The sequence below is a fragment of the Gymnoscopelus microlampas genome, assembly GCF_963454915.1.
Source record: "Gymnoscopelus microlampas genome assembly, chromosome: 17".
Lineage (NCBI taxonomy): Eukaryota > Metazoa > Chordata > Actinopteri > Myctophiformes > Myctophidae > Gymnoscopelus > Gymnoscopelus microlampas.
Window position 1 is genome coordinate 26,230,519 of NC_139954.1, and position 27,510 is coordinate 26,258,028.

Genomic DNA, 27,510 nt, shown 5'->3' on the forward strand with positions numbered 1-27,510 from the left:
TCTCGCCGCTGCGACCTGCTCGTTCCACAACCAAAACAACAAGTGAGGACCCTCCCCTTCCGGTCTGACTTTCAGTATAATAGTTCCCCAATACCTCACAGTGCACCACATTTTACACTGGTCATAGTTCACAGGAAATGTATTAACTTAACAGTCTTCACATCTGTTGCCTCTCTCTGTCAGAGTCGTGATGGAAAGAGCCCCCTTCACATGACGGCGGTACATGGGCGCTTCACTCGTTCCCAGACCCTCATCCAGAATGGTAGGTCCTCTTTGCGTGTGTCCGTGTGTTTTCTCTGTGTCTAAGAATTACTTTTAGTAATCCTTGAGGCCCTCATATTACTTTCAAATACATGGCTATAAAAGTGCTTTAACCATATTAACCCTGATGTCCCAAATTTGGAGTTATTATTATAGTCATTATAGGCAAAAATTTGCCTAGGCCCATATATGCTTCATTTATACACGCCGTCTGTCGGTCTTGCGCAGTGAAAATAGCAGATCTACAAGCTCACAAGGAATTGCATTGCAACACATTGTGAACTCGTAGATCAGCTTTTTTCATCGTACGACGGTGTCAGGCTTAAAGCTGCAGTCCATAACATCCAACCAGTAGTGGTCCTACCCGAACACAGGATCTAAATGTCTCAACAGAAGAGCAGGGAGACCTCCAAACTAGGGATGTGCGTGGGTATACGGATAAACGGTGCTGCCCCTACTAATTAAGCAAATGCATGCAAATTAAGCAAACATTTGTAACTGACAAATGTGTCAACAAATATTTCTGAAAAACTATTGTTGCTATATCAGTGGTGCTCAAACCTTTTCTTGTCAAGGATTATATGTTTTTGGACGCCGATCCCCATCAAAATATGTTGTGACCCACCCAGAAGCAAAGATTTGAGTGTAATGTATTTGTATTCAAAGATTTGCAAAAATATCTATCGTAGCGCGCCACTCGGTATGAGCTTGTAGATCTGCTATTTTTGTATAGCCAAAGTATAAAAATAATTGTTATAGCTAAAATCTAAAATGACACAGTTGCGTTCCCAGTTTGAATGGATTAAGTTGCTGGTTGGTTTGAAAAAAAGAGCAAAGTTTGTTTGAGTACTTTGATGGTGTTACCTCATACTGCCCGCTGCCTCTGTGATCCGGTCGATTTGAATATATAATCCAGCGTTTGAGGTGAGAACATGGAGAATGCAGAGTAGGCATTCGTTTTCATTCACAACCATTTGGCTGAAGATCCAATACTACATGTCATGTTATGGTTTAAACTTTAAAGGGTCAGTCAGTACAGTAGTGTGCTTCAGACCAGCTCTGCTGGAGTGACAGCATAATTGATTTGACCTACTTTTGCACAGTGCACTGGCATGATGTAATTAATTATTTGGGAGCAGGCAGCTGTGTAAGATTCCAATAGTATAACCATTTTAAATGGCTTTCATATACTCTTACAATTTTTTTTCAAATGAGATTTGGCCATATAGATCGAAATGTGTTCAGTTTTGGCTATTTTATAAGTGTTAATTTTAATGAATAAAAAAAAATCGTCCATTTGAAGAAAAGTTTTCAGAAATGTCGTGAACATCCCTACTCCAAACACCGCAGGTGTGTTAGTTATATATTGTATTATTTTACTCTACCATACAGATTTGTTAAAAAACACTAAAACAAGTTAGCTTTAAATTATTAAATAGATTGAAGAACTGTGATGTTTGTTATAAATCAAGAAAAAAGTTAATATTTTTTATGATTTTTCGTATTTTAGGTGGGGAGATTGATAGTGTGGACAAGGATGGCAACACCCCTCTCCACATTGCTGCCCGTTATGGACATGAACTCCTCATCAACACACTCATTACCAGTGGCGCAGACTGCACAAGGTGTGTGTGTGTGTGTGTGTGTGTGTGTGTGTGTGTGTGTGTGTGTGTGTGTGTGTGTGTGTGTGTGTGTGTGTGTGTGTGTGTGTGTGTGTGTGTGTGTGTGTGTGTGTGTGTGTGTGTGTGTGTGTGTGTGTGTGTGTGTGTGTGTGTGTGTGTGTGTGTGTGTGTGTGTGCGCGCGCGTAAATTGTAGTAAAAGGTCCCTTGTGCAGTGCCTCCTGTTTGGCCAGGGACTCCAACGGACACGATTGGTGATGTTTGGAGTGACAGGGACTGCAGTAGATGTGGGGAATTGGCAACAACAAAATTGGGAGATAATCGAGAAAACGGCAAAATAATAATAGTACTTAATTACAAAAACAGAACGGTGTGATTGACCATTGACGCAAAGTTCTAAGTCTAAAAACTACCTGATGCCACAATCCGGGTACTGGTATAGAACATTGAGACGTGCAGAGGGGCTCGCATTGGAAAAGCCTGATACCTGCAGTCATGGCTGCCTTAAACTGCAGGCCTGACTGAACAGACCTGTGTGTGTGCTGCTGTCTGTCATTTTCTATGTTGTTATTACTGCTGTATTGCTGTTACAATGGTGTGCTGTTGTATGAACTGTTGTCTTGATATGTACAGTGCTTGTGTTAAGGGATTTCCCCTTGGGACAATAATGTCTTAAGTCTCTCTTTTTTGTGCCATGTCCTTCTGTGCAGGCGAGGGGTCCATGGGATGTTCCCTCTCCACCTGGCTGCCTTGAATGCTCACTCTGACTGCTGCCGGAAGCTACTGTCATCGGGTACGTCACAAACTACACTTCCCAAGAGCCATTGAGAAACTACACTTTCTAAGAGCCATTGAGAAATGTTGCACCATGCAGTAGTCTCTTCCTGCCAAACAGAGTTCAGTTTTGTCGTCTTCACCCCTCTTAACAGCTCAAATTCATTGAGGGAATGAAAGCTACTCTTGAGCTAACACTCTAAGACAGCGTCTCTACACAGCATTGTCTATTTTTTGTGCTTTAGGTCAGGAATGTCTCAGCCTCGCTCTTTATACTCCTCACAGTGGTGAATTCAACCTCAAGAAGTATTCGTCCATTGCGAGATTTGAGTCACACTGCCCAAAAAAACAGACAAGGCCTCACTCAGGTCTTATTAATCATCTCTGATTGGACCCATCTCCTTCTTAGCAAAATGTGTCCTGCTGAATGCTCTTCTTGTCTTGGGCTAATGGTGGTAAACATCTTTGTCTCATTCCAAAAGTGGACGTATTTCTTGACCACAGGAAAATAAGTCTTCCCACAAAAGGGAAGCCCCCGATAGATTCAACAAATGTAAACTAGATAGAGGGAAATCTTGAGGGGTCCATTCCGGTCCCAGGTCTCTTGTGCTGTTTCCTAACACTCTGGCAGTATCTCTAGATTTGTGGCCAAAGTCAAAGGTTTCGGGTGAGACTGAGCTCCCATAGCCGATCTGCTCTAATACGGCCTCGCTGTAACGGACAACAAAAGAGTAATTTACATGTGTTGCAGTTTTCAGCACACAGCTGCAGATTTATGGGTGCCGGGGACCCACTGTGTACTGGGGGTTTGTGTTCAGTGCTCACATTACTCTTAGCTGTTAGAACGCTCTATTGTGTGATTTAGCTTGAGTCATTGGACTGTGATTCTTGGCCTGAAACACATGAAAGAAAGACGCATGATGATGTGAATAAAATGGAACACTGTCTTGGAGTGAGAGTCTTCGCTCTATTGGCGTAACACCCACCTCTGTCTCTGTGTTTTGTGTTTACCTTGTATCTGTAAATATCTGTGCATTTAATATGTAACTCACTCATTTGTGTCTGTCTATGCATGCACACCTTTGTCTGTCTCTCTCTCTCTCTCTCTCTCTCTCTCTTACACATACTCTCACATGACCTTGTCATTTTGTCTTGTTTTTACCACACCCCTCCCTTCACACTAACACCTGTGTTTCTCTCCACCCCCCACCCCCCCATGTCTCCTCCTCCTCCTCCTCCACTCTGTGGCTGCTGCTGTGTGTTGTCTGACCTCCCCTTCCCGGCCTGCACTGCCACCCTCAGGCCGGAGGTTTAGCATAATGTGTAACGACTCGGTCCTGTCTGCAGGCTTTCAGATAGACACACCTGACAGTCTGGGGAGGACCTGTCTGCATGCTGCTGCCGCCGGAGGGTAAGAACGTGTGTGTGTGTGTGTGTGTGTGTGTGTTCTGTGTGTGGGATTAGCTACTGTACATAGTAATGTACATTATGTTAAGGGACAATTATCGTTATCCTTTATCGTGCTAAGAAACCGCTCACAATAATTGTATCACAGAGATTTTAATTTGTCGTGAAATTGTCCTCCGTCACACACTAGGATGAATTGGCTTTTGTTGAGCTGCAAATTTAGTACCACTTAAACCCTCTATACTTTATAAAATTGACCTGTAAAGAGTGCATTTGGTACGCTCTTATTTCAATCTACACAAATCAATTCGCCAAAAATAGCAGATCTACAAGCTCGCAACGCGTTGTGAGCTTGTATATCGGCTGTTTTTGGCGGACGTTCCCCCATAGAATAGGGATGCTAGGGGTTCAAGTGGTTAACAAAAGTAAATGTGACATGTAATTTTCATATCGTCCCATCCATAATGTATGTCCCTCTACAATCCTGACCAGATATACTTGATACTGTATTTATGGTCAGTCAGGGAACAATACTGTGTCCCTCTAATAAAGATTTCTGATAGGATATAAACACATTTGCACTGAAAGACATTCATAAGATTTGCAGTAATCACTCCTCTCCTCTCCTAGTAATGTTGAGTGTGTGAAGTTGCTTCTGAGCAGCGGTGGAGAGCACAACAGGAGAGACAAGTGTGGCAGGTAAAAAATGCAAACTAACCTGTTGTTTAACCCATTGAGACCTGAGGCCGATTCTAAAAATGTTTTCTAAATCTAAAAAGATTTTTGAAAAAAATGATGAAAAAAAAATAAAATCACAATTTTTCTAAAATAGCAGATCTACAAGCTCATAGCGCGGCACTCGGTGCCGCGCTATGAGCTTATATATCTGCTATTTTTGAATAGTCAAAGAAATATAAAATGACACAGACGCGCCCGGTCTTAATGGGTTAACACCCAAATAAATTGACTATTAAGCCAATTTAAAGTGTACATCACTTACATTTCACTCCGCCGGTCTCTCAGAACGCCACTCCACTATGCAGCAGCTAGCCGTCACTACCAGTGCCTGGAGACCCTGGTGGCATGTGGAACCTGCATTAATGCCACCGACCAGTGGGGGCGCTCTGCCCTGCACTATGCTGCCGCATCAGACCTGGACCGGAGGTGAGGCGGAACACACACACGCATACATACAGTGACATAAGGTAATTTCCCGTCCTCTACTATCCATGCCCCCCGGTCAGCGACAACACTACCATAGTACGGGAGGCAAAATAGTTTTCAGGCCACCTCACAAGCCTCAATGCCTTGCTGGCGTCCGGCTTACATTGTTGAGTTAACAAAAACAAGCGCTCCTCATAAAGGAGCCATCCTTGGAAAAGCTATCGCATAGGGGGAGTGAGAAACAATGTACCATGTGTCTTCTATGAATTGTGGTTTGAATGAACAGAGACCGCTTTCAACACGTCCCTATTTTGGGCATGTCATCATAGGCCGGGATCTTCAAAAATAGCAGATCTACAAGTGCACAAAGCATTGCGATGCGTTGTAAGCTAGTAGATCAGCTGTTTACTCTCTTTGTCATACGATGAAATGCATAAGTGGTTAAGGAAAGGCTTTAGAGATTGTACCACTCTCCTCCTCACTGTTTGCCTAGCTGACTGGGAGCTGCTATCACTATCTATAACCTGACGTATGGCACCTCTGTGTTTCCACGGCAACCAGGGGTTACATGGAGGTAATGTTTGGGTGTGGGGGAGGCGGAGTGGAGTCTGGCCTGCAGGGCTGGCAGCCTCATCCTTTTGACGCAGCGCAGCGCAAAGTAAAGAATGAGTACGAGTTTGCATCTTGAATGCCTGACGCTCTCTCTCGTCTTTTTCCAAAATTCTCTTGTCTCACCAGACGCCGTGTGGCTCTGGAGCCAGAGAGCGAGGGAGTCCAGGCTGAGAAGGAGAAAGAGGCAGCGCTGTGAGTCTTATCCTGACAGATTTTTTTATGTTGGACTGAAGCCTGATGAAAACATTTCACTCTTCTCATAACTTATTGTATCTTTCTTTCTCACCTTTTCACCATCTCTTATGTTGCCTTTGTAACTTTAGTGGTGCTAGCTCACAAATTGTTTTTATTTTCACTATTTCACTATAGCGATGATATATTATATAATTTATAATACTCATAGTGGTTTAGTTATCTCTAAGGCGATAGTTGAACAGCTGGAGTTATGGTATCATGTGCATACATAGGAAATTATGTTATTTCTTTCTGTGTGCGATTAATTCAGCTGAAAATTTATTTTTTCAAACTATTTTTTGTGTCATGAGTACATTTGTGAATGTTATGCTGAGACATATTTTTTATTTGGAACAAGGAGCTTTTCTGAGCTTCTACACCTCAAATAAAGGCATTAACCTATATGAATGAGGCATCAACTATGACTAGTTTTGATGTGAAATATTTGCCAGCAAGCATTTCAGATTTTTGTATTGTTTATTTGTCACACTCCCAGTGTGCAATTGCCTTCTGGCTCAGAGTATAAGATAATAGATCCTCAATGCCTCTTTCTTCTTCCTGACAGTCTTGCGATACATGCACATAACAACACTGTCTCTCATTTAAAACAACTTTTCCATACATCTGTTGTAATTACGTGGTTCCTCAACTTCCTTCCCTGTTTTGTCTGTCTGAAACTGGACTGCTAGCATTAGCATTAAATTGGGCTCAGTCTCACCAGTGACGCCTTTATTTATGCTTGTCTTGTTCCACGGTTACAGCAGGAAATACAGCATGGATTTTAAATCAGATTAATATCTTATAATAATGTATCAGTATTAATATGGCCTTCAATATACAAATATGCAACACATGTCACCTATACTGTACATGAGCTGGTTTATCTAACTGGCTTAGAGTTAACGTTACCTTTTGTGTTGTTGGCAGGTGTTTAGAGTTCCTGCTACAGAACGGTGCCACAGCCTCACTCAAAGACAAACAGGGCTACAGCCCCGTCCACTACGCTGCTGCCTATGGACACAGACACTGTCTGGAGCTGGTCAGTGTACACACAGTCTCTCACGCATGCGCGCGCGCGCACACACACACACACACAGACACAGACACACAGACACAGACAGACACACACACACACACACACACACACACACACACACACACACACACACACACACACACACACACACACACACACACACACACACACACACACACACACGCAACGCAACACGTGCAACTGAGACCACATACAGGAAATTGTTTTAATACTGACTAGTGACTCCGGGCGTTTGTCCTTTCTGCTGGCAGATGTTTTCATTGGACAATATGCAACTACCTTTCAGTTTTCCATTCCAACATCGAAATCATTATATAATGGGGCACTTGTGACAATTTTTATTGGTACAGCGCAAAAGTAAAAAAACGAAGTTACAGTCATAGTCTTGAAAATGGGAAATAAATGTGTGAAAAATCTCCACACAGCATAATAATAAATACATCATTTTGATGAAGATGGGAGTTGTCCGGTGATGAAGCTGTGAGACTTTGTGTTGCCTTTTCTCTGCAGCTGCTGGACAGAGATGACAGTCATCAAGAAGACCCCGACTCCCTGAGTGCCAGGAGCCCCCTGCACCTTGCTGTGAGACTCCGCATATGTACACACAATTGCACAAACATACAGTCACCTCACTTTCCTAATTTTGAAGTACAACTAAAATGGCCACTTTTGGGAGTTTGCTATTATCAAACTACCAAACTATCAAAAGGTTTTTAAGACCCTCTAAATGACTAGACTGATCTTGGTACTCTGTGATGTAAGCAACACGGCTGCAGCTAATATAACACCAATAATGGGTGTGTTAGATTTAGGCTAATACAAATCAAGACAAGAATACAAGACTCCCAAACTTTGCTTGACTTCCTGTATCTGTGTAATGTAGGTGCCCACCCGTTTAGGAGACTAAAAGTAGGTCCAGAGTCTATTGATTTAAACATTTGAAAATTAACACAAATTATGAGTGATGCTTTTGCCCCATGGTCACTGAAGGGCCCATTTGGACCAATTCTTCAGCGTGCCCACTTAGGAGAACGGAAGTTTGTACCATTTCATGCTAGTGGCAATGCGTGGGATTAGATATTGGTTATATACTATGGTGTGCAAATATTTGCACACTAGCACATCTAAATCTAACACACCCATTGTTAATGTTATTAGCTGCACCTGTGTTGCTAGATCAGAGTACCAAGATCAGTCTAGTCCATTAGATGTTTTTTAACCTGGTAGCAGTACACTCACAAAGTGGCCTAGAATTTAGTTGCACTATAAAAGCCCATACGTCTTATCCATAAGTGAAGCGCATAAATAAACATTAACTACATGCAGACAAATACAATTAACTAACATTCTAGCGTGTCATTCTAGAATAGATGTAAATAAAGTGAAAGTGTATTAGTCTACTCTCATGAAGTATGTGTATTTATCATCACTGAAACACTGGTCTCTCCCTGTCTCTGTGCAGGCGTATCACGGCCATGCCCAGGCATTGGAAGTGCTGCTGCAGGGAGAGAGAGAGGTGGACCAGGGGGATGAGGCAGGGAGGACCCCCCTGGCGCTGGCCGCTCTCCGGGGACACACGGACTGCGTGCACACGCTCCTCAACCAGGGGGCGTCGCCGCGCACCATCGACACCCAGTACGGACGCAGCCCGGTCCATCTAGCAGGTAGGGCTGAAACTGCTGTACCAGGCAGTGCTTTCATTTAGCATTTGAGTTTTGTCTGACATGCGCTGCTCTCTCTCTTTCCCTCTGGCTGTCAGTGATGAACGGTCATACGACATGTGTGCGCCTCCTGTTGGATGACTCAGACAGTATGGAGCTGGTGGACGCGGCTGACTCTCAGGGACAGTGAGTGATTCTTGTACAGCTGCGGCATTGGTCTAAGAATGACACGCAGTACACAAATGTTTGTTATTTCATCATCTTATTACTGGATTCTCATGTATTGGAGTCATTGGTTTTAGGGGTAACTACACAGTATATTCCAAAGTCGCTTTGGATAAAAGCGTCTGCTAAATGACTGTAATGTAATGTAATGTATTAGATGGGGCTGGTAGTGGCCCTGAAGGTAGGGTGGCCGCTTGGGAATCGAAAGGTTCCTGGTGCGACCCCAGGCTCCCCCTTTGTTACTGTCAAAGTGTCCTTGAGCAAGACACTGAAGCCCTAACTGCTCCCGATGAGCAGGTTGGTGCCGTCGGTGTGTGAATGTAACGCACATTGTAAAGCGCTTTGGATAAAGGCGCTATATAAATGTCGCCGTATTTGTACATACCAACTACGTTAATCTGTCCTCTCTCTCTGTCTCTGCGTCCTCGTCCCCTGCTCCTGCTGTTCTCCAGGACTCCTCTGATGCTGGCGGTGGCAGGAGGTCATGTGGATGCTGTGTCTCTACTGCTGGAGAGAGAAGCCAATGTCAACCTGGCTGATAACCACGGGCTTACTGGGCTCCACCTGGGGGTATGTGTGTGTGTGTGTGTGTGTGTGTGTGTGTGTGTGTGTGTGTGTGTGTGTGTGAGAGAGAGAGAACGCACAAGTTTGCACCCTGTAAAGTTTATCTGTTCAATTCAAATTTCATGTGATAATTCCTCCCTGTCTCTTCCTTCTCTCCTGAGTCCTGACTCATTTACTCTCTCTCTCCCTCTAGTTGCTGTGCGGTCAGGAGGAGTGCGTCCAGTGTCTGCTGGAACAGGAGGCGTCTGTGTTGCTAGGCGACTCTCGGGGCCGCACGCCCATCCACCTGGCAGCAGCACGAGGCCACGCCTCCTGGCTCAGTGAGCTGCTCAGCATCGCCAGTTCAGAGCCGCCCTCCCTCCCCCCACTGCGCGACCACTGGGGCTACACACCCCTGCACTGGGCATGCTACTATGGTTAGCAGCATTCGCACTAACCACTTAAGCTCAATACTTTGTAAACTGGACCCGAGTTGGTTCTCTACTTATCTCTTCGCCAAAAAATAGCCAATCTACAAGCTCACACGATAGATCTGTTATTTTTTGCTTATGTTTCCCCCAGAATATGGATGCTGGGGTTTACTGCTCGTAGTGATTTATTTATATGGCACTTTTCAAAGTGATTGTTGCAAAGTGCTTTACACAGTAAAATAAAACGACAGAATTCAGAATGTCGGTTTAACTCTCAGGAGTTAAATTGACACTTGGGATTTTGCAGTGTATGTATAAATCATGTATGCGATATACCTGAGACTGTATGTCTTCTTGCTGAAATTGGATGTGTGTGTGTGCTTGTGCATGCCAGGTCACGAGGGCTGTGTGGAGATCCTGCTGGAGCAGAAGGGTTGTCGCTGTATCGATGGGAACCCTTTCACTCCCCTGCACTGTGCTGTGTAAGTCCTGTTTTAAATATGGTGTATCGTCAGTAGTTTTTTTATTTTTTATTTATCCCACGATTTTGTAACTCTTTTTTTCACCCGTTGCCAATTTTCTAAGTGATCCTGGGCGCTACACTCCCCCCACAGCATAGGGAGCCCAGGGCCGAGCTCATGCCTCCTTCAATGCATGAGAGCCAACTGACCTTTTTGTCACCTGACAGGGGAGTTTCCCCGGTAGGACGTAGCGCGTGGAAGGAACACGTTATTCCAACCAGTTCCCTTCCCCTCCATCAGGCGCCCCGGCTGTCATGGGGGAGGCGATATAGCGACCAGTATTACTACCCTAGGAGACACGGGGAGAACATGCAAACTCCACACAGAGTAGGCCCTTTCGCCAACCCCAGTAGAGGGGGTAGTAGAGTTTCTTTAATAGCTCTTAGAAATATGAACAAACATGATATCGTACAATGGGTAATTTCAGCCATGATTAATTTAACGCCGGGTCCAGCTGTGCTTTTAATTTCCATAAAGAATAACTTAATTTGTAATAACTATTCCATAAAGCATAACTAGGTCTTTTAGCGAGTGAGCAGGTGGTGGACTGCTTTATTTTTGATGATGTTGAGAACCTTTCTGTCAATAGACATGCTTGGTAACCATTTTATAAATGGTACAGAACATTCCATGTGTATCGGAGGAGACGTGGTTGTCTACACCCGCACGGCCTCAGACCAAACAGTAGGGGTCAGCAGTGACAGGGACTTTGCACACATGGGGGGAATTGGCAGCGACTAAATTGGGGAGAAAATGAGGGGGGGAAGAAACAAGATAATAACACCCTTGAGGAATAACTTCAATGCTGCAAATTGTCATATCCATAATCTCAGTACAGATTAGAACACCCTTTCTTAAGTATTCAACATATGAGTAAGCCCCCATACATCCTATGGCCATAAAACATAAGAGATATGAGGAGGAAGTATTGAACAAATCTGTCTGGTTATCTGCCAAAGTGGGCAGTCTGGGCACTGAACTGTACAATCAAGTGATTTCATGAGTGATTTCACCAACATCTGTTTTGTCCCATCCTTTAGGGTAAATGACCATGAGCCCTGTGCGTCTCTTTTGTTAGAGGCTATGGGATCAGACATCGCTAGCTGCAAGGATGCAAAGGACAGGTACTGTAAGACACTGTTTCTCAGCTTCTGTTTTACCACTTACCAAAGAGCCGTGCATACTACCATTGTATTTGTTTTAAGTAAGTAAGTAGGTCGGAGAGGCTTATTGTTGGTATCGGTCGAGGGGTTTATTGTTGCGGGAGAACATCCCTGTTACAATGTGCTAGACCCCTGGGAGATGGATTGCTGATGGTGGAGCGCTACCACCAGCTCCCAGTACTTACCACACGACTTGCTGCACCCAAGCCGTGCTACTCATACACTGAGTTGACGGCGCCCGGGATCAAACCCATTACCTTGTGTCCAAAGGCAAGAGCTCTAGCGACTGAGCTACCCGGACATATATTTGTTAATTGTTGTGGTGTGAACTCTGCCATCCACTTGACTTTTTAAAACTATATTTGTATAGTTCTCGTGCTCTGTGTAAGAACGGCCCTTATGTCCTATATACCAGCGATTCTCAACTTGTGGGCCGTGAGGACATCGCAAGTCCAAAACACTAACATTTTTGTGGTAATATAACATTAATATATATATATTTTCTTTAAACCTTGAAATGTGGGTTTTCATTGTGATACCGATAAATGACTTATACCACGTTAGTTCCATTTGTCCAAGCCGGAACACATTCCGATTCACATTTGAATACGTTATTTTACGTGGTCAGGTGGGTGGGCAGTGAAAGCTTTTGAGGTTTTCAAGTTGGCCCTGATCCAGAAAAGGTTGAGAACCACTGCTATATCATTTGTTGTACAATGAAGAATTATAATTTTTTGCCTACAATGACATGCCCAAAATAGGGACACTAATCTGTATTCGTCTTGTAGGACTCCTCTCCATGCGGCAGCGTTCTCAGGTCACGTGGACTGTGTCCAGCTACTACTTTCCCATGATGCACCTGTTGATGCAGTGGACCAATCGGGGCGCACCGCGCTGATGATGGCAGCAGAGAAGGGTGGAGTTAAAGCACTCGGTACACAATGTATTCTTTACTCAGCTGATGCTCTCACGAAGGTCAAAGGGTGTGTGTGTGTGTGTGTGTGTGTGTGTGTGTGTCAGCTCCCATTCAGTCACTCACAGTTGTGAACGTGTGAGTTTTGCTGTGTGTGTGTGTGTTCTCTACAGCTAACATGGCACTCTTTTGTCTTGTCCAGAGGTGCTGTTGACCACTGCAAATGCCAACCTTTGTCTGACTGACAAAGAAGGCAACACAGCCCTGCACCTGGCCTGCAGTAATGTGAGTGTCCACAGGAGGGGGCTCTGCTCTCATTGTGCTTCAGTCTCCATGGTCCATATGTATATGACAACTAGTTGTTTTTAGTCATTTCTTGTAATTTTACGACCTCATGCAGTGACTGTTACCTCACAATCGTTCTACGTCTAGGGAAAGGAGGACTGTGTTTTGTTGATCTTGGAGAAACTGTCCGACGCTGCCCTCATCAATGCCACAAACGCGGCATTGCAGACGTGAGTGTCTTAAGACTTATGATGAAGCCATGTTACATTTTAGGTGTTCAGCTGATGCTCCTGTATGGACTAACATTAGGTGTAAAAGTAGTATAACTTAAGCTAAACCACTTAAGCCCTATCCAGAAATTTCTCAAAATAACCGATCTACAAGCTCACATTTTTGGAACATGTTTGCCAATAATGACAGGGATGCCAGTGTAATGAGGTTAAACTCCAAGCATATGATGATGTGATTGCAAGCAAGCAAAAGTAAATTGAGGGAGACACCAAGCCTAGATGTCCGAACTGTTTCTATGTGTGTCCATAGAATAATCTTGTAAACAAAAGAAGTGCAAATTGACGCAGAGATTGTTCACCCAAAATCGTTAATTTGCTATTAAAATCGATCACTTTATATGATTGACTAAATCAATTGGTTCGATTAACCCATTAAAACCGGGAAATCATCTGTGTCATTTTTCGACACTTCGTGCCACGCTGCGAGCTTGTACATCTGCTATTTTTGAATTATTTGAAAAATCTTGAAAGTGTTTTGAATAATTTTGAATTACGATAAAGTGTGAGAACTACTGATTTTTGAAGGCATTCGTAGATTCGGCCTCAGATCTTAATGGGTTAACTGTTGCACCCCTAGTCTCTCTTATGCTTTGTGTCAATGTTCCTATCCTCCCCTTTGCCTCTATCAGTCCCCTCCATCTGGCAGCCCGGAGCGGCTTGAAGCAGGCTGTCAAGGAGCTTCTGGCCAGAGGGGCCAGTGTCCAGACGCTGGATGAGAACGGTATGTCTGTCCCGGTCTGGAACCATCCGCTGCGGTCTGGCCTTTCCAGGAATGCTGGAGGTCCAAAAACTCTTTAAAGCTGTTGCTGCTTCAAGCATGGTTGGCATGCAGTGTTTTTCTCTTTTGAACCCGGGCTCCATTCCATCATGAACTTCACCCTATAGTATAACATGAGAATGGAATTCTCCATATACCTCAAATTCTACTTTGTTTGGATGTTGATGGAATTGACCTCAGTGATCTGCTATACTGTATGTGCTCGGTAAATATGGACTATATTTATGCAGCTTATGTTTTTGCCTTAGGTTCTTATTTGTCAGGGATTATTAGATCAGGTGCGTCCTAGTTTGTGCCTGTAAGCTTGTTGTCCCCCATGTCTGTTTGTGTACCGTGTTGTGTGGCTGGCTTTAGACTAATGGAATGCTGCTTCATCCCTCCTTTGTGTCCCCTACTCTTGTCTTCTGCTCCACTTCCTGTTTCCCGCTTCGCCTTCCCTGCTTCCTCCATGTCTGCCCCCCCCCTCCATGTCCATCTACTTTCCCTCCATTGCTCCATCCTCTACCCTTTCTCTCCGTCTCCTCCTCTCCTTTTCCATACTGTACGTGTACCTCCCCCTTCTATCTCTGTCTCTCTCTCTGGGTCTTTTGTCTCTGTCTGTCTCTCTCTCTCAGGTCTGACCCCTGCTCTGGCTTGCGCTCCCAGCAGGGAGGTGGCTGACTGTCTGGCTCTCATTCTGGCTACCATGATGCCTTTCTGCTCCCCTTGCAGCTCAGGGGCTCCTTCCCCAGGCTCCCTCCTGAGGCAGCTGCCCCGCCAGGGGGGCAAGGGCCCCAGCATCGGCCCCCGGGGGCCACGCAGCCCCAAGAATCCCTCCGGGCCCTCCAGCGAGGGAACCACAGAGAACGACTCGGAAGACTCCGAAACCTTCTGACACCCCTTCTTGACTTTCTCGTCTCTCGCTCTTCCCGAGTCCCCCTGTGTGCACTGTCCCACGCTGTCTGTACTCTGTCCTCCTACCTCAAAGCGTGCACTTGACTTATTTCATTTGCCCCCCCCCTTGCATATTCTAGGCGGCATAGAAGAAAGGATTGTCCTGAGAGAAGTGGCTTAGGTTTCACTAAGTATTCCGTTTTCACATCATTCCAGGGCTCGAAGAGCAGTAAGTAAGTGCACACTTTAAGGCCGAAGGTTTTGAGACATTGTTTGGGACGCGGCCCAGATGTTTGCAGTGTCTGTGGCCCTCGCCTGCTCTGACTTCTTGCCCCCAGAGATCACTTCACCATGTAGGGGAACATGTACAGGACCTCGCCCCTACACCAGGTTGGAGGACTAGAGTTCTCTCCCACTCTCTCCCTCCCTCTCGCCTAGTGCCCTTGTCAATGAAATAATGAACGGAGCGGCTGCACTTGACTCCACTGGACGTTCAATGGGACCGAATTATTTGCTCCCTGGATGCGTGCTTGAGTGTTAAAAGAAGATTTCAATCTGGGCCAGTTACAGTTTGGGTCTGCATGCTTGTGTTGAACTTTTATCATCATTCTGTCCACTCACGGGTGCTTAAATCCAAACCAACCTCGGTACTGTGTGGCTTGGAAACTAGCCTCAGAGACTTGTCGGTCTTAAAAAGCCATTTTTTAACTGTTTGTACATGAGTGAAGAGGACCATTCTGAAAGCTAAGCATAATCTTAACCTTTTTATATGATTTTCGTTTAGTTGATGTACCAAATATTGACTCACACACCTAAATACTTAATAAGTACTGTAGGCACCATGCTGTGGCTGGGTATTTGTATATTTTTTACAAAGGTACGTAACTCTTGCAATGACTGCCCGCTGATTTTAGCACAACTATTAATTATTTCTCTGAAGCTCACATTTGAAATTCATTCTTCGGGCCTATGGCTCCATTGTGAATTGTATCATAAAATTATGATTAGTAGAAATATTGACCAGAACACCTAGTAAAATGTGACTGGGTTCTGTCATAGCTTATGCTGATGCAATTGGTGAAGTGTTGAGGCTGTTTTTCAAAGCAGTGCTGATAAGTGATGTGTGAAAAAATAATATCTGTACTTTATGTGCGAGTTTTATTCATTGACTCTGCTTTGTGGAATACTCTCCTGTTCTGGTTTGTATCTCTACTGGTAGTAAACGGGTCCATACTCTAAAGCCCAAGGTAGCCAAAGCTGACCTTTTGAAAAGAAAGCTTACAACTGGCATTTTCAGCTTCCTGGACAGTTCTTTCAAATCACAGAAACCCAAGTTTAACATACAAAGAGAAGTGAAACAGGAACCAAATTTCTGGGCTTTCTGAGGTTACTAGATGGTCCAATGGGGGCCGTCTCCAAATTGCAGAATGGTATTTATTAATTATGACACGAAGGTACGTCTAGTATACTGCCAGCACTTAAATGTAAAATAACACAGGGCCTTGACCACTTTTCTCTTGTCCTTTTCTCGCCTTCTGTCCATCCTTCCACTGCTGTTTGTTCACCTACCAGCCATGGCTATGTTCACACTGGCAGCCCAAATCCAATTTTTGTCGTATCTAGATTGGAATCACATCTGAAAAACAAAAAAACACATGGAAACGGATTTTTGCAAATCAGATTTGCACCACATTCCTACAGGAATTTGAAATGAGATTCAAATCTGATTTTTAAAAATGCCTCAGTCTGGACACTGAAGCTTAATTTATGCTTTGTCATACGACGGTGTTGCTTGCCGAAAATAGCCGTTACACAAGCTCACGGCGCGTCGCATCGTGCCGTGTTGTAAGCTTGTAGATCGGCTATCTTTGGTGAGCGACAGTGTCGTACAACAAAGTAAACATTACTCACGCCTATGTCGTTATGTCTCAGTACAAAAATCTGACCTGATCACTTGCAAGTTACAGTGTGATCAGTCGGTCCTAAAGATCGTATTTGAGAAACAAAGCGGATTTGCCTGAAGTCTGAACAAAGCCTAAATGACAGTGTCTCAGACTTGTCCAGTGCCTTGTTCTGTATGTCTATTCATTTTTAATTAGTACATTTATTTTCACAGTATCCTCTTGATAGTGGATGCTACTATTCTAATTGTGTGTTTTAAGTTGTCTATAATGTGAGGCGCTTGCTCCAAACGGGGAACCATTCAGCTGACCTGTAAAATGAATGCAAAAACAAAATATCCCGTACCAATGTTACTCCTAAAAGATGAGTGTGCTTATGTGTGTATGTATGTCCATGCGTGTGTGAGTGTGTAACATTATCTTGAAGATATGAAGTTGAACTGCTTTTGTATATACTGTTGTAAAGCACAGCGTTGTCTGTACAGATGTCCACCAGAGAGGCTACTGGGACACCTCCATTTCACCCCATTGGAAACAATGAAATGGAGGAATAACAAGCATGTATTTCCACAGGGTCTTTCCATTTATATTTTTCAGAAAAATAAGGTTGTAAATGATTGGTTTCGCATTCAAACCTCTTGTAGATTTGAATGGAGATGATCCTAACGCCTGTTATGATTTGGTGCATGACGGTGTCGCTCGCCGCAATGTTAACTTTTATCAGGTGAGAAACATATTGTTGCTGTCGGGCAGAAACCTCTTACTTCATATTCAAACTTTTTTCGAAAATAAACGCCCTACAGCATCACAAAAGTATCAAACATGGCAGATCTGCAATTATCGATCTGCTACTTTTGAGTCCTGAAAAGACATGAGGTTTCCACCCGACAGAGACGATACAATAACTTAGCAAGTTGATTTTCAGCAACACCGCCATGCAACAAAATATAGGTTCAGTTTGAGCCTGATAAGCACACACCCTGTTTATGAAGCACAGTGTTAGCTTGCCTGTCTCTTAAGCCTGATTTATACTTTGTTGTACAACTGTGTCACGCACCGAAAAAAACCCATCTAGAAGCTGATCACAACGCGTGGCTTTCCAAAACATGCTGTGAGTTTTTAGATCGGCTATTTTTGGCACATGATACCGTTGTGCGATGGACTATAAATTAAGCATTATGCTAAAGGTCTGCCGAGGTTTAAGTCAGTATTACGTTCAACTATAGATGAACGGGATGAGAAAAGAATGAGCTTCACCAGTTGTGACAATCGCTATCGTGTGTCTGATGATTTTCATACCAGTTCTTGATGCAGTAATGAAATGCTGAGGGCTGTTTGCCAGCTACCCTTTGTTTTATATGAATTGTAAAATTATAAAGATGATCTGTTTTAATTTACTGCTGCTGTGGTATTTTTTTTGATCAACCTAAGAACAAATGAGTACTTGACTAATGGCTACTACATGGATGACTATGGTACTTACTATGGATGACTATGGTACTTACCAGGGCCGGAATTTCAGGGAGGCCACGAAGACCATGGCCGTCGGTGCCCCTCAAAAAAATGGCATGCGCTGAGGCCACAGTGGCCTAATGCCCCAGCTGACTGTACCACTTTCTTGTCCGTCCGTGAGCAGCTAATCTCCAGCACCGTTGCATCGATCGGCGTGAAACTGCACACACACACTCCCTGGAGGCCTGTTATAGCGCCACCATGGGGGCCTGATTTTTGCTACTACTCCTACCAATTTTGTCAAATTGGTACACCATATCTCTGTAGTCATGTGATCAAGATGTATCTATCAGACTTCTCATATTCCATTCCAATTGATTGCCTTCCAAACTTTACAGGAGGGGCCCATTTTGCACGAAATGCCACAAGCACCACTGGACCGATTGGTGAGAAACTTCGAACGCACGCTCCCAGTAGGCCAAAGAAGAACCTCCACCCCAAATTCTTCAAATCATGATGCTTCCCTGTCTTCTATGGTGCTATGGTGCTTTCCTGTCATCTGGCTCGTTTTGCACAAAATGGCAAATCATGAATGCAGCTCCCTATTGCTGTGAAACTGCACACACACTCACAGTAGACCAAGGAAGAACCTCCACCCCACATTTTCACATCGGCCTCATGGTGGCATTATAATAACTCTTGAACAGTAGCTCATACAATAAAACATTTTCCCCCTACATTCCTTGGATTCTCACTCTCCATATAGGCCACTTGTCCCAGATTACATTTTCTGCCATTCTGCGTTTTCTTCAAAACACATTTTGCTACTAGTCCATATTGTATCCAAAACTCTCACAAACTGGTGTACGTCTCTGGACTTTTGAAGACATTTGTGATGACTGAGGTCATCTGGCCATGTGGTTACATTACAGTTTGCACGCAGCACACCTCTAGGTTGCCCTTGTTTGTTCTTTCAAGTTATTCATCATTGGGCGAACATTTTATAAAACAAAAAGGCTGGTCTGTCCCACACAGTGACGATGCACTATGGGGCTGCTATACAGTAGAGTAACTAGGGGCCTATTTCACGAAAGCAGAATTAGGGGTTAGGCCTAAACCTGGATTTAACACTTATCCTGGCTTAATTTAGCCAGGATTAGCGATGAATCGGTTTCATGAAAGCTGAATTATCTTGCCAGATTAGTTTAGCCAGAGCACCCTGGATAAATTTATTCATGACTCGATTTCACGAAAGAAAATTTACGCAACCCTACCTTAGTTACCATGGAAATTTTGCTGTGAAGTTAGCCTGGTAGGGACCAGGCTAACAGCCAAGCTGACTTAATCCAGTGCCTTGTTCTTCAAGTTTTTCCACAGTTAATTCAACACATGTGTTTGTATATGGACTCATTTTAATGACCCTGCATTCAAATAAAATTAAATAAATACAATAAGATATAATCAATTTAATTGTATTACTGAAATAGAGTGTGACCATGAATCATAATTGTTTCACAATGACTCATGTGATATGTCATTGTCACCCTGTTAACACTATAGTTCATATTGTTGTTAGATGTTTGATAATATATTACAGATTTTTTTCATATTATAAAAAATGTCATATATATATATCTATATATCTATCTATCTATCTATCTATCTATATAGTCACTGTATTCCAGTGGGGCAAGGCAGCCTACTGTAAGTCTTAAACAAAATATATAAAATATAACCCTAACCCTCGACAGTGGGATAAAATCAATATGGTAACATCTTATGCAAATGAGCCATGCGGTCCAATGTAAACAAATTGCTAGTGCAGTCTGGATCTCATGGATGAACTTCAACCTGGTGTTTGCACTTTCTCTTTTTCTAATGTTTGACCCTTTCATTCATCTACATAAACGTTCGGATTTCAAATATAAAGTTTTTGACCCTGGTGAGGGTGGGAGTTGAAAGTGTGACTTCTGCATGGAAAGGCGGCTGCTCTAGCTCAGTCGGAAGAGCTCTTGACTTCAGACCACAATTCCTGTGCTAGGATTTGATCCGAAGATATATCTTCGGATCAAATCCTAGCACAGGAAGTCAGGAACCTCGACACCTGGGCTGAGCTATCTGGCTCTCACGGGTCTACTATTTGTTTTCGCCTTTATCATAAAGGTTGCTGGACAATATATAGAGGATGAAACAAATGCATCATTTATTAAATAATATAAAGGTATATCAAATACATTGTAAAAAATGACAGACATGACGCTTTATTAGCAAGACAGTCTTTTATTATATTATTCCTCATTTTGCTGGTTTCCCCTGAAATCCCTTTAGAGTTCTACTCTGTTACAGAACACTTCTGTTCTGTAACTCTGTAACAGTTCTGTTAAGATATACAGTGTAGAACTGCCTTACCTTAGAATCTCTGCTGATGATGTCACAGGTAGTTAATAGCGATCATATCTTAGATTTATTGAATTTAAAGGGGGTGGGGAGATTCTACCATTTCGTAATTCGAATTGTCAGTAATCCATCCTATCAGCGTTTTGCGACGACGTCATATCGACGTTGTAAAAGACGTGTATTTTCAACAGATATCTCATTATACGCCGTGCATACGCAATCCAACTCACCCCAAATCAAGCCCAACTCACCCCAGACATCTCACCCCACAGCAGAGCCCATCTCACCCCACAGCAGTTCCCATCTCACCCCACAGCAGAGCCCATCTCACCCCACAGCAGAGCCCATCTCACCCCACAGCATTAAGTACAATATTGATGAATTTGTTACTTGAGGAATTTATATTGAGGAATTAAGTACAATATTGAGGAATTTAAGTACAATATTGAGGAATTAAGTACAATATTGAGGAATTAAGTACAATATTGAGGAATTTGTTACTTGTGGATTTATTCTGTTTTAGGCTTGGTTAAAGTTTTAAATGCTGTCTCTACAAAACAGTCTCTACAAGAGGAATTTACTTGAGGAATTTGTTACTTGTGGATTGTGTGCACACACACACACACACACACACACACACACACACACACACACACACACACACACACACACACACACACAACCACTTTACAGTAACCCTATTTTATACTGTGGCTATTTGAAAATAGCTGATGTACAAGGATCTTGTGGGTTTGCTATTTTCAAACTTACTTATTGTAAGTAAAATATGTGAGTCCTTTGATGGCAAGGAGTCATCTTGCAAAGGGAGTGTCAGGCATTGCTTTAATTTGTTTGATGGGGGGCACAGGAGTGAAGGGGAGGAGGGGGGGACCACCTAATGATCACCAGTATGCAAATCACTTTTGGCCTGTACCGAAATACATACATAGACATTCATTTCATTAATTCTGAAACGTGTTAATTGTCCATCACCTGACAACCATTAGCTGTCTTTTGTCAGCTTCATTTCTTTGTAGTTAAATGTTGTGCACTCTGATTGCATCTTTCATTCATTCTGAAACGTGTTAATTGTCCATCACCTGACAACCATTAGCTGTCTTTTCTCATCTTCATTTCTTTATAGTTAAATGTTGTGCACTCGGATTGCATCTTTCATTCATTCTGAAACGTGTTAATTGTCCATCACCTGACAACCATTAGCTGTCTTTAGGCTACCTGTACATTGAAATAAATTCAATGGAGTCCATGCATATTTCTAAAAACTAAAGTTCTCAAACAATGCATGTGTGCTGTGCAATGCAATGTTCTATAATGTTATGGCATCAAAAAGTACCAGAAGTAATATTTCTAAAAACTAAAGTTCTCAAACAATGCATGTGTGCAATGCAATGTTCTATAATGTTATCATTTATACCAGCAAAGTAGTAGGTAACTAAATATCCTATGTAAAAATAAGGAAAAGTGTTTAATGCATGTTTCATTTTTCTTTGTTAAGTTAGTATTTGTTTGCATTATTTAAATGTAAACATGAGTGATGAATGCAATGAATGCACCAATGTGATTAATCCACTGTTGGATAAATAGTAGTTATATACATAACTTTGGGACTGTGAAATGCATAGGAAAGTGTTGTTAATTGTAAACTGTAGACATTGAACATCTATTTTGATATAAAGTTATACCTAAATAATTAGATGTTATTTCAAATGTCCCTCATACTGTAGACATTGAACATCTATTTTGATATAAAGTTATACCTAAATAATTAGATGTTATTTCAAATGTCCCTCATTTTATTTGTTTTTAAAATAAAATGAGACATTTTGAAAGTAGCCGATCTACAAGCTGACTTTATAGGAAGATGTCCCTCATTTTATTTGTTTTTAAAATAAAATGAGACATATAGGAAGATGTCCCTCATTTTATTTGTTTTTAAAATAAAATGAGACATTTTGAAAGTAGCCGATCTACAAGCTCACTTTATAGGAAGATGATTTTGGTTTGGTCCTGGGGTGAGTTGGGTTTGGTCCTGGGGTGAGTTGGGTTTGGTCCTGGGGTGAGTTGGGTTTTGGCCCTGGGGTGAGTTGGCCGAGCCCTGGGGTGAGTTGGGCGAATATTTCTCAAGTCTTCATGGGGTGAGTTGGATTGGGGGTGAGTTGGGCTGTTACCCCGAGGAAGACTTCAGTCAGCAGCTGTTTTGCAAAAAATACGTTGAAACGACGTCGACACACGTCTGACTCGGACGTCGGCGTATGCACGGCGTTCGGCCGTTGTATTGTGTGCCCAGTAAGAGACGTCTGTTGAAAAGACACGTCTTTATGTAACTTGAATTATGGATTTTTGATTGCATTTTAAGTTATAGATGGCTTTTCACAACCCCGTAGCCTAAGTGAACGGTGAACACCAGTGATATTGTAAGTTTAACAAGCTCAGTGCTTAATGCGTCTTCCAGTTTAGTTGACCTTGTATTGTGAATTTGTGCTTCCATGTACTTGTTCTCATCATGTCTTACTAAATAAAGTACATCAATCAATCACTCACTCACATAAAAAGAAGCCCTAAGTGGCTTATAATAAGCGGACATGGCAACACTGTACGCGGCCTGCTGGGGCAGTAACCTCGCGTCACCACGTGTGTGTGTGTGTGTGTGTGTGTGTGTGTGTGTGTGTGTGTGTGTGTGTGTGTGTGTGTGTGTGTGTGTGTGTGTGTGTGTGTGTGTGTGTGTGTGCGTGCGTGCGTGCGTGCGTGTGTGACTCTCTCTCTCTTTGTCACAAACTCTGCTGAAGCAGTGGTTACAGTCACATGCAAACATAAAAAGGCAAGTGAATTTTTAGTGTCTCAAAACATCACATTTACAAAATAAGGCAGTCTTGGTATTAAGGTTCAGTCAGTGAGATAATTTAGGTGGGCACAATTAAGGTCTAATATTTCTACAATTGCTACTTGCAATAAAACCTGTATATCCAGTCATTTTGATTGATTGATTAATTGAATACTTTATTAACAGTTTGCAAAAAAAGCACAGAAAGTACAGTTTAATACAATACTAAATACAATGCTAAAAGGATTGAACCCATGAAAGCACTATAGCTTGTTTCCATTGGGGGTCCTGTCTATTCAATTCATATAGAAACATTTAGTGACAGACAAATATACAATGGGGGGGGGGGGGGGGGGGGGCATTGCAAGTTGCTGTCTCTGTCCTCTACCCTGAGACATCCCACCCTAGCAAAGTGAGCAGGGGTTAGATGAGTTGTGGGTGTAAGGCCATGCAAGCAGTAGCCTGACGAGTTTGTTTACGCGTTGGGATGTCTGGGGCCCTATTTCTAAGGCCTTTAGATGCTGTGAGATCCTGTTCAAAAATCTCGTTCTTTGGTTGACTTTTTTGATTACTTTAGTTGCCATTTTTCACTGGAAAGATTTGTCTCTAAAATACAACCCAAGGTAGATAATTTCCTCTTTTCTTGTGATAACATTGTCATTCACTTTTACTGTGAAGCCAACGGTCTTTTGGGGCATAAACTAACAAGACGTTGAAGGATAAAATTAGGTCTGACAATACAATGATGTACTGTGCATGATCACATGTATACTTTACATTACTTAAGAACATTTATCATTTTTTAATTGTATTTAAATCTTTACATTTTGGACAAAATAGCCAATTTTACATCGAGGTGCCCAGATGTCCCTAAGTGCCCACTTATCCTGTATCCGCCTCGAGAGAGGGGGCTGCAACTGAGAAAGCCCTGTCACCCCAGGTTTGTTTCTTTGTCATGTGGACATCCAGGAGGTTGGCATCACCAGACCTGAGGGAACGGGAGGGGGCTTGGCGGTGAAGGAGGTCTGAGCGGTAGGGGGAGCTTGGTTGTACTTTTTTTTAAACTTTATGTTTATTGCGATTTTTCCAACACAGGATAGACCGTTGAACACATCCTTTCAACCTTGGTTGTTGAGGGCCTTGTAGGTAGTGAGCAGTACTTAGAAGTATATTCTTTGTTTGACTGGGAGCCAGTGAAGGTCGTGGAGGACTGGAGAACTAATCAACAAATGGCAAACACAAACATTCTGTGTCGTGGATCCAGTGATCAGAGTAAAGGAGAAGCGGTCCATTGAACATTCTGATGCTTTAAAAAAACAAACCTTAAAATGAAGCAGCAGGGAAGCGAGGCTGTGCACTTAGTATTTCAGCTTTCGGGTCAACCATAAAAGTAGACATGCTCAAGGCATTTTTTTACTTGAATAAGTGAGCTCCTCAAAAGCCAACTAGTCGTCTAATATGTTGTTGACTCCCCACCAGGACTAGCAGTGACATGGCTGCAGATGACAAGTCCTCCTCTTCGTCCTCTACGGAGTGGAGCGTAGAGCCGCCTGTCCTGTCTCCCGCCAGTCCCTCACACCTGACGCATTTCAAGCCGTTAACGCCAGAGCAGGATGAGCCACCACTGCGCTCAGCATACAGCTCCTTTGTCAACCTGTTCCGCTTCAACAACAAAGGTCAGCGATACACACACGCACGCACACACGCACGCAGAAGCATCAATGAAGAGCTGGTGATGTGAACTTAAGCCACATCCATTTTATCCAGTAGTTCTTGCCTGCTGCTGGAAGTTAAAAGGAAATAATTATTTTTCAATGGCTTGTCAAAAGCTTGCCAAATCAAATTTCTGTTTTAAGTGAAAGGTCAACATTGTAATTGTTAATTTTGTCATTAGTGAAGTAGGCCTAAGAAGCTTGAATAATATGCCATTTTGTAAATGTATCTAAATCTGCTGCAGGAGAAAGGGAAAAGATGCATAAAAGCCTGCTTTCCTCAATTGCATCTAAGTGATTTGTAGGAAAAAGGAGACTTGGAATCTTACCAAAGTCATGTCAGTTTATCTTACCAAAGTCATGTCAGTTTATCTTACCAAAGTCATGTCAGTTTATAAGACTGCAGTTGCACTGTCGGAAAAGGCTCCATGAGCCGGCCTGCCTGCCACGTGACTCGTCATGTGTGTGGATTCCTGTGCTGCCTGCTACTGTAGGAACACCCCCCTCAGTGTTCAGATGTTTTGAACACTGTCTCTGTGCTATATTGTCTTTCAGAAATTCCTTCTTGTGATGTGATTGCAAGTGGGATGTCCTCTTCTTATTTTTACATTCATTCTATTAGAGGGACAATCATGTTGCAAAAATTAGATAAATGTGTTTATTTATTCTCCTTTTTATGTGTTCTGTAGAGCAGTATTTCTCAAACCTATCAGTAACAACTTTCCCTGATTTCTGAATGCAAGTACACTCTTTACCCGACTATAACATTCTGCTTAGAAAACTGCAGGAGAAAACTATTGCTAGCATCTGATGCTATTAATGATAAGAAATGGAATGAAGGAGTTGCAATTAGTGCCTCTAGAGCACCCCCTCTTTAAGATAGATCAGATGGACTTCCTCTACAATGACCCGAGGGACTAACCTTGTTGATGTAACAGCTGAAGGAAGTGGAAATTGATCAGTATTGATCAATGTCAGTGATGTTGACACTTTTGTTTTCTAGTGGTGTTCTTCTCTACTTCCATATGAGTTCACCTTCTTTTATCTATATGATCCTGTCCTGGTGAAATAGTCGAAACAACAAACAATTATTTTTTTCCCTAATTTAGGCTCAAGTGAAGGAGAATAAGGACCTTGCAATATCATCATGGTCTGGGGAGGAGTGTTATCAATATATATAGATAATCTACTCTTCTCTCTGCTACTCTTTCTGTTTCTATCTCTCTCATTCTGTCCTTGTGTCTGTAGAAGAGGGACGTCCTCCCTCGGCAGGCTCAGAAAAGCCGGATTCTGGGTCTTCGTCCCCACAAAGAGACAGGAGTAGCTGGTCCTCCAGCCCCACCCCCTCTGTTCACAGCTCTGGCTCATACCGCAAACAACACCCTGAGCTTCTCCGACGCACCTCCACTATTTCAGGTAACACACACACACTCAACTTCAACAACCTCAAGCTTGCCTGTCTCTTAAGCCTGATTTATACTTTGTTGTACAACTGTGTCACGCACCGAAAAAAACCCATCTAGAAGCTGATCACAACGCGTGGCTTTCCAAAACATGCTGTGAGTTTTTAGATCGGCTATTTTTGGCACATGATACCGTTGTGCGATGGACTATAAATTAAGCATTATGCTAAAGGTCTGCCGAGGTTTAAGTCAGTATTACGTTCAACTATAGATGAACGGGATGAGAAAAGAATGAGCTTCACCAGTTGTGACAATCGCTATCGTGTGTCTGATGATTTTCATACCAGTTCTTGATGCAGTAATGAAATGCTGAGGGCTGTTTGCCAGCTACCCTTTGTTTTATATGAATTGTAAAATTATAAAGATGATCTGTTTTAATTTACTGCTGCTGTGGTATTTTTTTTGATCAACCTAAGAACAAATGAGTACTTGACTAATGGCTACTACATGGATGACTATGGTACTTACTATGGATGACTATGGTACTTACCAGGGCCGGAATTTCAGGGAGGCCACGAAGACCATGGCCGTCGGTGCCCCTCAAAAAAATGGCATGCGCTGAGGCCACAGTGGCCTAATGCCCCAGCTGACTGTACCACTTTCTTGTCCGTCCGTGAGCAGCTAATCTCCAGCACCGTTGCATCGATCGGCGTGAAACTGCACACACACACTCCCTGGAGGCCTGTTATAGCGCCACCATGGGGGCCTGATTTTTGCTACTACTCCTACCAATTTTGTCAAATTGGTACACCATATCTCTGTAGTCATGTGATCAAGATGTATCTATCAGACTTCTCATATTCCATTCCAATTGATTGCCTTCCAAACTTTACAGGAGGGGCCCATTTTGCACGAAATGCCACAAGCACCACTGGACCGATTGGTGAGAAACTTCGAACGCACGCTCCCAGTAGGCCAAAGAAGAACCTCC

General features: G+C 42.9%; 2 protein-coding genes across 5 annotated transcripts in view; both read left to right on the forward strand.

Annotated features, from left to right (window-relative positions):
* Positions 1-18,110, forward strand: part of ankrd44 (ankyrin repeat domain 44) — a 35,973-nt gene extending 17,863 nt beyond the window's left edge. The window contains exons 9-28 of one of the 4 annotated variants that reach the window (XM_084083863.1): positions 184-262; positions 1,772-1,886; positions 2,592-2,674; positions 3,958-4,066; positions 4,693-4,761; positions 5,086-5,226; positions 5,965-6,030; positions 7,000-7,111; positions 7,640-7,711; positions 8,592-8,793; positions 8,889-8,976; positions 9,468-9,585; positions 9,773-9,995; positions 10,384-10,471; positions 11,551-11,634; positions 12,462-12,607; positions 12,789-12,871; positions 13,019-13,101; positions 13,791-13,882; positions 14,554-18,110. In XM_084083863.1, coding sequence (XP_083939989.1) covers positions 184-262; positions 1,772-1,886; positions 2,592-2,674; positions 3,958-4,066; positions 4,693-4,761; positions 5,086-5,226; positions 5,965-6,030; positions 7,000-7,111; positions 7,640-7,711; positions 8,592-8,793; positions 8,889-8,976; positions 9,468-9,585; positions 9,773-9,995; positions 10,384-10,471; positions 11,551-11,634; positions 12,462-12,607; positions 12,789-12,871; positions 13,019-13,101; positions 13,791-13,882; positions 14,554-14,813 — 2,313 coding nt within the window. In that variant the 3' untranslated portion in view covers positions 14,814-18,110. The remainder of the gene's footprint in view (positions 1-183; positions 263-1,771; positions 1,887-2,591; positions 2,675-3,957; positions 4,067-4,692; positions 4,762-5,085; positions 5,227-5,964; positions 6,031-6,999; positions 7,112-7,639; positions 7,712-8,591; positions 8,794-8,888; positions 8,977-9,467; positions 9,586-9,772; positions 9,996-10,383; positions 10,472-11,550; positions 11,635-12,461; positions 12,608-12,788; positions 12,872-13,018; positions 13,102-13,790; positions 13,883-14,553) is intronic. The other 3 variants (XM_084083865.1, XM_084083864.1, XM_084083866.1) reach the window with 3 other exon arrangements.
* Positions 18,111-24,884: 6,774 nt separating this feature from the next.
* LOC311064376 (1-phosphatidylinositol 3-phosphate 5-kinase-like) lies at positions 24,885-26,892 on the forward strand (the record flags this gene model as incomplete). Its single annotated transcript, XM_084084207.1, has 3 exons — positions 24,885-25,080; positions 26,365-26,532; positions 26,867-26,892. The coding sequence occupies exons 1-3, from the start codon at positions 24,897-24,899 to the stop codon at positions 26,890-26,892; spliced, it is 378 nt and encodes a 125-aa protein (XP_083940333.1). The 5' UTR covers positions 24,885-24,896.
* Between the last annotated feature and the right edge of the window lie 618 nt (positions 26,893-27,510).